The following is a 10,570-nucleotide window of genomic DNA, read 5'->3' on the forward strand; positions in this document are numbered from 1 at the left end:
CGAAAACAACTGGAGTCGTGCTGCAAGCTCCCCCCTTGCCGGGCCCGCGAAGTCTCCGGGCTCCCGCCACGTGCTTGAGCATGTGTCTCCCTTTGCATCGGAGACTGCGTACTCCGATGTCATGAGGAAGTTCACCTTTCTAACGCTTATCCCTGTAGTCCTGATACGGTGAGTGCTCGAGCGAGCAAAATTGGATGCTGCTGCATTCTCCGGTTTATGATCGGAATGCAAGAGCGGCAAAATGTCCCGTCGCCTGGTGAGACAGTAGGCCAGTGACGCCCGCCTTCGCGCAGCTGACACTCCCATGCGGTTGAATTCCTCCATCTCTCTGTAGACCTGTCTCCACTTCTCTAGCGACCAGCTTGTCGCAGTTCGTAATCACATAGCACTCGAAAACGCACATACGAAAACCTGTTTGGACTCCCGCGGCTCGCAGTCAACAACTCCGCCGCGCCGTACACCGTGTCAGTTCTAAAGCAAGTAAGACAGTGTGGCGATGTGCTCGTGGCTGCAAAATCACGGAGGCGACATGCTGACTTGCCGTTCTGGCGACAAGTTTCCCATAATAGCAGGCACTGCCTTTTGGAAAGCTTGGCGAGCGGAGCCGCAGTGTTGGCCCGGGGAGATGCTCGGTGTGTTCGTTTTCCCGAGGACACCAACGAGCAGTGTTTCTTGATCCTATTTGTGGTAGCGTGGTTGCCGATCCAAACCTAAAAGACAGCCGCACTAAAGAGGACAGCCCTCAATCTATCGACGGTGGACGGCTCTGCCCCGACAGCCACCGTATGATCGGCCGAGAGACCGTCGTCCAACTCGGTGCCCTTCAAGGTTTGGACAGCTCTTTCTTTGAAGCCAGGTCGCCTGCCTGTGCCTCCTTCTCACCTACTCGTGTGCCGAGCGCTCTCGCTGCCTTTTTCCGTAAGCTTGTTAGCTCCCTTTGTTGCACTATGGGACAGCGGAACGACATTTGGTCCAGCTGCACCACGCTCGCGACTTCTCAGCAGACAGGCGAACAACCTGCTGAAACTGTGGGGCTGCTCGGCTGACGGAAGTGCTGCCTTGACTCGACCCTACCCCTTCGCGCGAAAACGGATCGCCCAGGCAGCACCACTCCTCATCGACACAGTAGAAACTGGAAGTCAGGCTGGGAACTCGGTGAAGGGAAGAGATCCACCAGAGGATAATGTTCGAATACACGTGAGTAAAACAATGCACCCTTCTCTCTCTGCTCTACGCGGCCGTAGCCCGCCCAGACTAGGGGGCGCGCCAAGTTGTTTCTTCTTCGGGTCCTTGCCCCGAGCGCTTTTAAATAATGTCGGGTTTATTGGTACCCGGTGTCGCAAAGAAGGCTGGACAGCAAACGGCGTACATTCCGGGCCTTCCGTGCTCATGTGTCCTTGCGTGTTGTCGCGGAAGGAAGGTGGGCTTCATCTGCTTGAAAAGAATAGTTTTATGGATGGCCTGCTCGCCACCAGTGTCCCTGGGTTGTGCGTCGAATCTTTGTGCATGAAAGGGGAATTATCTGCAATGAGGCGTCTTCACATTTGCACTGCAGACAGCAATAGCGGTCAGGCTGACCCGACCGACAGCGGAAGTCCGGAAGGATCGGGCCCGCATTCGGAAGTGGAGATGATTGAGGAGGATAACGCTTCCAGAAGACGCACCTTCATTCAGGGAAGAGGGAAGCACTTAGACGGAATTCCTGCGCCTGCATCGACCACACCCGGGCAGAGGCCAATTTTTCCACTACAGCGTTCACCAACGCTTGTGTCAACGGCACTTGGAGGACACGGAGTAGCAACTGAAGAACGGCCAAGTTTTTCGCCCCCGGAGGCTTCTCATGGGCAGGAAAGAGTGCTGCATCTCGGCAGCCCACCGTCTGCGGAAAGACGTAGGGCAAGAGAACCGAAAGGGAGCGCATTTCAAGGCAGCGGGAAGAATGGAAAGGGAGCTGAGGAGCTGCTTTTTCGACACGGGGGTCACGCCATGGACGGGGGAGTCACAACAAACGAACAAGGACAGAGCGGGCACACCTGCTGTGCCGCCGTAGCGGGACACCTTGCGCCCGTCGCCGGCAGCGTCGGTGCACAGTGGCCACCCATGCCTACTACTGATACTGCCGCCTTACAGAAGGCTAAAAGAAGTGTCGGCCAGTGCGCCGCATCTCACGCTCGACCTATACCAGCGTGGCTGCGCGGTGTTGCGCCCCATTCCCGCTGGCTGGAAGCCGGTAGCGGACAGAACGAGGTTGCAACTATTACAGCCGCCAAAGCATCACAGAGTTTCTCGGACAAAGCACATGACGAAGGAGTCGAAAGCATGGCGTGTTTGAAAACTACTCGTAGCCCAACACGAGAGATCAAGGCGGTCGAGGTGGCTTCACAGCTTCGAGGACGGCACTTCGACTTAGTCGGGAACCTGACACCATCTCCGCTAGCAGTCGAGGCCTTCAAGTACGCAGACGTTCCGGACAAATCAAGCGAGGAAGAGTCAGGAGTATTACACGAGCGCCTGCGGCAGACACCAAGGGTGAAGAAACAGCCAAGGTCCACGGAATGGCGGGAGACTGGAGGAGCTTCATTCTGCCCCGCTGGACATGATCCTGGTCGACTGGGGGCCGAAGGAGGTGCTGCAGGAGCAGATTCTTCGGCGATTACGGGGGAGACCTGCGGCCCCGGAGACGGCCTCAGGCGGACGGGTCTTGAGAAGTCGAAAGTGGACTTCATAAGCAGCAGGAAAAACGTGCTCATCAAGCACATCATGCGTTTAAAAAGACGAAGTGATCTGAGGTGGGTTTGCTGTGAACGGTGCATCAATAACAAGGTGCAATCGTGGCTTCCAGTCCCTGCTGAGACGAATTACATAGTTTGTGCGGAGCCTAGTTAAGCGATTGTATCTTTCATCCGAAACCATGGTCAGCGCCGTTGATCTTGTTGCCCGGTCTTGAGGACCGCACAGAGTACTCAGGTTGGGCAAAGTCAGCCAGGCTATCGACGGGAGCTTCCACTACCGGTGCTGATGCCACGAAATGCAGTGGATGTAGTTGAAAGCACGACAGCTGGCGGCCAGTCGGTTCTACTGTTTCAGCAACGGTTTAGTGACAAACTCCAGTCAATGAAGGCACTGGTTTCAAGCCCACCCGACCATGAGGTAGAACAGCTACTGGACAGTAACTCCTGTGTGGATGGCTTCAACGAGAAACGAGGTTGAAGGTCCTTGCGCAGCAACGTAAAATGACCATATCAGTTTCGGAGGCACCCGAGTGCACTTTTCTCTCTCTGTCCCCCCCGTGCTTCAGGAGGAGCCATGAAAGCATAGTGGTGGTCGGTTACCCGCTCATACGCTTCATGTGTAGCCCGCGCTACCGTCGGTTCCTCGCGCGCCAAGAAGGAAGCCTCGTTTTACCTGAGCCTGCGGAACAGGGTGGGGAACAGGTGGAAGTGCCGCAGAACACTGGGTTGTCCCGTACGGAGGCCCCGAAATCCTCAACAGAGGGAAAACCTGTTGACGATGCCGGTAACATCCGGTTTGATCTGCTACTTACGGACAACCCGGCGATGGCTGGTATGCCATCTGCCTTCAAGCTCAATACGGCCGAAGCGAAATGCACCTACACGGGAGTAATGGAGTTTCTTACTGCACGGAAGACGCCGCGTTACAGCATAAAGAAGCCCAGGAGATCTGGAGCCGTCCCCAGTCAAGCAGGCAATGCTGCGGAAGCGCAAGCATCGACATTCGTCCTTGGTGGAGGCCAGGGAATGTCGTTAGCATCGGGAAGCAAGCGCGTTCTGGGGTGTCTGAGAAGACCTCGGGAGCGATTCGATTTTGGCACTTCCAAGTGAGTCAGGCACAGCGAGACCACGTTTGCCGTCAAGAAAAATGCGGGTGTAGACTAGTCGCGCAGCAAGCCCCGGGTAGCAGGAGAGCGGGATGAACTGAAAATCTGCTTCAAGCGGTTGTACTGTATCCCCGGGTCACGTTGAACCTGCCCCCTTGTGCGGAAACTCTTCGAAATCGAATCTGGTCAGAGCTTGTTCTCCGATCTGTGCCTAATCAGGTGCATACTGGCACTGGATTGCATAAAATACGTCTGGAATGTCGGCATTCTCGTCCGGAACGCAGCTGTCCTTGGTTTCGACGGCATATATTACGTTGATGGGACGGCCGATCCGTTCAACTGGAAAGTCATGGTAAGTGCTGAAATGTGCTTACGAAGTTTCATTGGCCGAATGTCACAGTCGCTGCCACTCCGTAATGCCCTAGGAGAAGGTGGTTCTGGCGATAGTATGACTGATGATATCGCTGAGCGACGACTACGCAGCACGGACCTGTGCTCCGCTTGCGCTGTCCTGGTGTCCGGTAAACTCTGCAGCCGACCAGCTTACTCGCGAAAACACCTTTGCACCATCGGGACGCAGTGTAGAGGCTCGTCCGACTTTTTTCCTGCCTCGCACAGCCTGTCTCAGCTTCACTGGAGGAAGTGTCACCCCTTCGGTCTACTGTCTTGTCCTTTCATTTTTTCGAGGAAGTCAGCCAGGGTCTTCATTACAATATTCCTTATGTGCGGGGCTCTGCGGAGAAGCTTCTTCGTCTGTGCGAAGAGCGGAAGATTCTCGCTGTTGTAGCTGACACTCAAGGCTCAAGGCCTGAGGCTCTCGCCGGTAGGGTTCCACTCAACATTGCAAATCTCCTCACTGCTGCCTTGTCTTTCCTGAGAAAGCAGGCTGCTTGCTGGACAAGCGCTTCGCTTCAGAAAAGGAACGCAAAGCAAGGTGGCTACCGGGTCCTGAATGTAGGATTAAGGGAGGATTGAGTTTGAACTGGGTGCTTCAGGTGCTCTACAGTCACATAACGGCTTTTGTTGTATTCTCGGCAATGAATCACATGGCCCCTCGCCGGTGGTGCTGCGCCACTGCACAAGGTGAGTCCATCGAGCTCGCTTCCTCACAGAAGCTCAGCTCCTCTTCTGCGAATTTCTAGCACAGGGTATATGGATGTGAAGCCTAAGCTGGCTGCTTCTTCCAATTTTTTCTTCCCCTCGATCTGTCTTGTACTGTCCAGGGTGGCCCTGCCGATGTCTCCGCTTCTGGATTCGCTAAATGTAGCAGTTGCCGGAGGTATAGTCATGTACGAGCTAAAGAAGCTTGCTTGTGCAGCCACTGAGCCTTGCAGCGCATGGGCGCGCGAGTCCATGAGCACGAACAAGTATGCGGGCCGAACCGAGGAAGTCCGTGAAAGTAGGCTCTCTCCTTGAGGGGGCAGCCACCCGCCTCTCGTTTTTTTTTTTTTGACTGCGGATTGTTATGCGGTTTGTTGAAACCCGCCAGCAGTGCTACATGCCGAAGCAGAATCAAGTGCGCTGCAGCGTATTGCCAGCCGGCCAGAGCCAGCAGCAGACGGCTCGATAGCGTGCCGAGTGTCCCGCCGAACGCATGGCGTTACATCCCCGAAACAGCGGCGTGAAGCCTCTTGTTAGCCACTTCTCGTGAGAAGAGGTACAGTGCTCGCAGACCAAAAGAACTTGATGTACTTGTCGACTTGGACAAGAATTGGCCTCCCAGCTCTCTCACCCGGTTTCTAAAAAACGCGGGAGCTAGAATGAAGTGCCCTCTCATTCCCGGGTTGCCGCTCCAGACCTGCGGACCTAAATGGAGGAGAGACGTGCTCGTACCAAGCAGTATTTGATTTTTTTTCTACCTACCAAATCCTGAAACTGACAGCAAGAAAGCCGTCACAACAGAACTCGCGTGTTTGTTACACCGGACACAGTCCTGCGCACTCCTCGTCCGAATACGCGACTGTACCTACATCACGCAGCTGAGGTCCCTGCTGCTCCTACGTCGTAACTGGCGACGCAGTCTGCACCTGGGCCTGATAGTACCGGAGCAGTTTGAAGACTTAGTCCCGCCTCCTGAAAACCATGGCGACTCTAACCGAGAGCAAATCTGTTCGAAAGCATATCTCGACAACACCGCACCTGACCGGACTCCCAGAAGAGGGCGATGACACCTTCCAGAGCATCGTAGGTCCCAGCCGCTCGTGACAGCACAACTAGTGATGAAGGAGTGTGCCCCAGGACAAGCTGCAAGCGGTCGGCATCAATGCCGCCGACATAAACAAGCTGAAGCAGTCGGGTTACTGCACAGTCTTGTCCATAATACAAACGACAGTAAGTTCCGCTCTCGGTGCTTGGCGAGTCTTCAGGACTGATAGGACGATGCCAACAGAAGAAGGAACTATGTTTAGTCAAAGGACTATCGGAAGCGAAAGTGGAGAAGATTGTCGATGCAGCTGCAAAATTGGAAATGTCGAACTCCTTCATAACGGGTGTCGAGCTAGTGCAGAAGCGCGCGCGAGTTATGAAGATCACTACGGGTGGGCAAGAAGCCCCAACTGTCACAAAGTAGACGCGTTCTAAGCTACGACTTCAGGTTCCGAGCAGCTGGATCAGCTTCTTGGCGGTGGATTTGAAACCATGTCCATCACGGAGCTGTTTGGAGAGAACCGGTGTGGAAAGACGCAGGTCTGCCACACGATGTGTGTGACCGCGCAGCTGCCACGCGACATGAAAGGTGGATGCGGAAAGGTACTTTTTGCCGTCTCCGCTTTCACCCATCTTCTGAAGTTTATCTTTCTGTGGATTAGGTTTGCTACATAGATACGGAGGGGACCTTCCGCCCGGAAAAGATTCAATGCATCGCCGAACGCTTCGGGCTTGACGGAGATGGTGTTCTTGATAACATCATGTACGCCCGGGCGTTCACCACCGAACATATGTACCAGCTCCTCACAGTCGCCGCTGCGAAGGTCAGTCAGCTGAAGCCCCATCTTTGACCCCTCCGGGTAAAAGACTCGGTGTACAAACAGATGTGTGAAGAGAAATTTGGTAATCAGTCGACAATGGCGCTATACTCCGCATAAGAAGCTCATTCGTGAACAGCTCTCTTGATCGTGGACTCCATCATTGCTCTATTCCGAGTAGATTTCAGCGGCAGGGGCGAACTAGCTGACAGGCAACAGAAGCTCAACAGAACGTTGAGCGCGCTGATGAAACTTGCTGAGCAGTACAACCTCGCCGTCATTCTTACCAACCAAGTGATGTAGGCCGTTACGCGTCCGATACTTCCAACAGTTTGTCGATAAGTCGGCTCCTCCGATCAGGGCTGACCCTGGAGGAGGCCTGACATTTGTGGCGAACCCGACGAGGCCAGGTGGGTACCGCAATGCCCAGTGCCTGGCTGTGATACCCTGCTTCACTTTCTGCTTTCAGTCGGAGGACATGTGCTCGGACACGCATCGACCACTCGATTGTCAATGCGTAAGGGGAAAGGAGACCAACGCGTTGTGAAGGTATACGACGCACCTAATCTGCCAGAATCCGAGTGCACCATCCAGCTGTAAGGGACACTTCACGCAGAAAAATCGAGCCTTGTCATAATTCCCGATGTGAGCTCAGGTCTTCTAAAGGAGTTATCGATGTGGTCGAGTGATACCTGGCGCCGGCTGTCCGGAGTGAATTGTGCTAGCATTCAAAGTCGCCGGCGAGGTCGCTCATAGAAGTTGGCGTAAGCCGGTTACGCGACTGCCTGACTAACTCTGCTTTAAGTTTAGTAACGCCTCGGTGTGCGGTTTGTGCCGGGGGGCGCAGTGTGCGTGTGTTTCTCTCTGCTGTCTTTGCTGTGGGTCCTGTCTGCGGGCACAGTTGGCCTTTCTAAAGGGTGTCCGCGTGCGGAAAGACACAGCTGCGGCTGTCGCGCCCCTAAGGTTCTTCCCACATGAGACGGTTCAAGCGCCCCACTAACGCTAACCGCGGCGACAGTGGCGCCCCCTCCGCTGAAGTCGGACACTCGGTGGCCCTGCTTCCGTTACAGGCACACTGGGCAAGTAGCGACTGATTCCTCATTAGACAATTGGACGCGCGACTGAGTCCGCACCGTGGAGGCAATGATTACTCCCTCCCCTGATGTCGAACGCCCGGCCTCAACGTTTCGTTGGTGGCACACTGGGTGAACAAGCGCCAACTATCTCTGACGAGAACTAAGCAGAACCAAAGCGGACTAGCATCACCCCGGGACGCATCTACAGTTCTCGACGACGTCAGATGTCAATCGTCCACGTGCAGGCTTTCTGGTATCCTCCCCAGCCGAGTGAGCAGCCTTACCAGCCACAAGCTGGCAAAGGACACCAGGACACGGCAACAACGTTGGCGCCCAATGTACGACGAGTGTCTGGGGCGGCAGGGGGCTGTAGAAACAACTGAGAGGCATGCCCGCGAGACGCGGTTTCTAGAGTTTTCGGCTAGTGATCCGGGTACCTGATGTATTGCTGGTGGGGGACCGCACTCACCGGTGCCACCTCGCGGCCTATTTCTTGCGCTTCTTGCCCTCACTCCACTCCTTGCTTCCGAGAACTGTAGGCAGTATATAATGCGAAGGCCACATCTATCCCGGTCCGGCAAACTAAAGGTTCTTGCTACAAGGCGCGTTGATCCCCTGACTTACCAGTACAGTTCACACCAAGCTGGCACCAGACTTCCTGCTTGCCGACCTTAATTGGAACCTTTGCCCCATAAAACCTGCGAGCAGCAAAACGGCGGAAGTCTCTTCACTGTATCTTCCTGAGAAAGAACGTGCTGTGGTCCTCCCCGACTGATTGCACCACCTACCAGCCACACGAGCCACTGCTGAACGTCCTGGGCTTCATTTCGAAGGAAAAGTCATCGCCCACCCGTGACGCGAGCACTGGAGCTTTCTCGAGGAAGTCATTTCTCGACATTAAGGAAGCTGGAGGGAGCACCACGACAAAGCACGGACGATGGAGTGCTTAGATCCTATTGTCTTTGAAAGCGACAAAGGACTTTGGTGCTTCGGCCGGGCTGGCAGTTTTCATGGGAATCTCCATAGCCGGGCGGGTAGTGACAGGTCTGTAGCCTACCTTGAAGCTTCTTTAAATTCTTCGGCATGCTCGTCGTCTTCGGCTTCTTTTCTCCGGGTTCTCCGTCCTCAGCCTCGGCGGTATCAGAATCATCCTGCAACGCAAACGGCGAGGGAAAGCGCAGGGAAAGGGCGCAGCATTGTCCTGTGCCACTGGTCTGCCGTAATCGTCTGCTTATCGCGGGACGGGGGACGTACCGCTTTGTCGTTTGAGTCATCCGCCAGATTTGCAGTTATGTCGTCAACAATCTTCTCAAGCAAAACACTGAGTTCGTCCTTAAACGGCTTGAGATCATCCTCTTTCAAGCCCATTTTTTTCTCGAGCTCATATCTAGCGGCCTTCCGACTCAAGGTGCCATAGGACTCCACTGTGACGATCTCCCTGTACCAATCGAAGTCGCAAAAACACATCTACAGGAGAGGTGCGACACATCCCAAGCAGCATGAGTCGAGGATATTGCGACCCCACCCACCTGAGGAGTGCCTCAGCTTTCTCTGCATCGAAGGTACCGGCCATTCTTGCGGACCCAAAATAGTGACCTTTGGCTTGGCCTTTGACGCGGGAGTATCTCGATGGTTCAGAGTCACCTGCTGCAAAACCGCGAGCTACGTACACGAATGGCAGCACCCCGGCCTACAGCTGTCGGGTCACCGGCCCTTCCAGAGCTTCCACTTCCATCCAGCAAACGCCCGGGGCGGATCAGATGGTGGGTGCAAATCTCACACGGAACGATATCTGGCCAAGAAAATGCAGAAACGCGCACGTGAGAGGAACTGCGGCAGTGCTGTGCCGAGGAAGCGCCCACAACATCGCATGTAGTGTTGAGCAAGAAGGGGAACCCGCTTTAGACAATGGCTTGGAAACAGTACCGAATAATGCCAACAGAAAGAGCGACAACCTGATAAATGGCCTCTAGACCGTAGAATTCGAAACATCCACACTACGGTAACTTTGCAAACAGACAACGAAAAGCCGGGAACCAATTCCGACAAATATGCAGCTCGACTCATGCGATATTGAAAGGGCAGTTTGCGGCAGCGCGCGCTAGATGTTGGACAGGGACGCAGGGGAAGAGCGCTCAGTCAAGTCACGAAACACGGAGATGCGCGGGACAGAAAGAACCGAAAGCCGGAGAGAAATGAGATTTACTCTACGCTCGGGCCCCCGAAACGTAAAGTGACAATTACAAAGCCGCTGTATTATGATGTTAGATGCGTTCTACGACTGAGCTGTTTCCAAGGCAATCGAGATGAGAGTCGCGCACGGTCGCTCCCAGTCCGTAGCTGGTAACAGATTTTCTTCGGGGCGCCGAGAGAACGTCCCACACTACAGGGAGAATCCATAATACGACAAGATCGGACGGGCACATTCGCTTCGAAGAAGAGGGCCTCCTTAGTGGGCTGCGAAGCAGGAAACGAAATCAGGGGCCCAAGCAGAGGGACCTTGAGGAGACAGTTCGTTTACCACGTCGGCCCACCCGCCTCAGCGTTGTTTGTGTCTTTTCCGAAGGGGGGTGCCTCTCGGGAGTTCGGTGGATCTGGTCGAACGCCACCTACTGCTGTACTTTGCGGCCCTGCATCAAGTGTCCGAAGCGTCATAGCTGCATGCAAGCCGTCCGTCTATTCCTAGGGTCCTC

General features: G+C 54.8%; 2 protein-coding genes across 2 annotated transcripts; one reads left to right on the forward strand and one right to left on the reverse strand.

Annotated features, from left to right (window-relative positions):
- Positions 1–71: 71 nt before the first annotated feature.
- CSUI_004462 (rna family protein) lies at positions 72–5,237 on the forward strand (the record flags this gene model as incomplete). The annotated part of the gene is made up of 5 exons (XM_068064653.1): positions 72–2,789; positions 3,299–3,838; positions 4,058–4,359; positions 4,834–4,921; positions 5,062–5,237. Coding segments are annotated over exons 1-5 (2,685 nt in total), but the record flags the coding sequence as incomplete, so codon positions are not given.
- An 892-nt stretch (positions 5,238–6,129) lies between these two features.
- Positions 6,130–9,993, reverse strand: CSUI_004463 (apicomplexan specific protein). Its single transcript, XM_068064654.1, has 7 exons — positions 9,407–9,993; positions 9,132–9,315; positions 8,935–9,028; positions 8,666–8,783; positions 8,502–8,575; positions 8,347–8,410; positions 6,130–7,006 (listed from the first exon to the last, which is right to left on the reverse strand). The coding sequence occupies exons 1-6, from the start codon at positions 9,448–9,450 to the stop codon at positions 8,364–8,366; spliced, it is 561 nt and encodes a 186-aa protein (XP_067923383.1). The 5' UTR covers positions 9,451–9,993; the 3' UTR covers positions 6,130–7,006; positions 8,347–8,363.
- Positions 9,994–10,570: the final 577 nt, after the last annotated feature.

Source organism: Cystoisospora suis (genome assembly GCF_002600585.1).
Source record: "Cystoisospora suis strain Wien I chromosome Unknown contig_2080, whole genome shotgun sequence".
NCBI lineage: Eukaryota > Apicomplexa > Conoidasida > Eucoccidiorida > Sarcocystidae > Cystoisospora > Cystoisospora suis.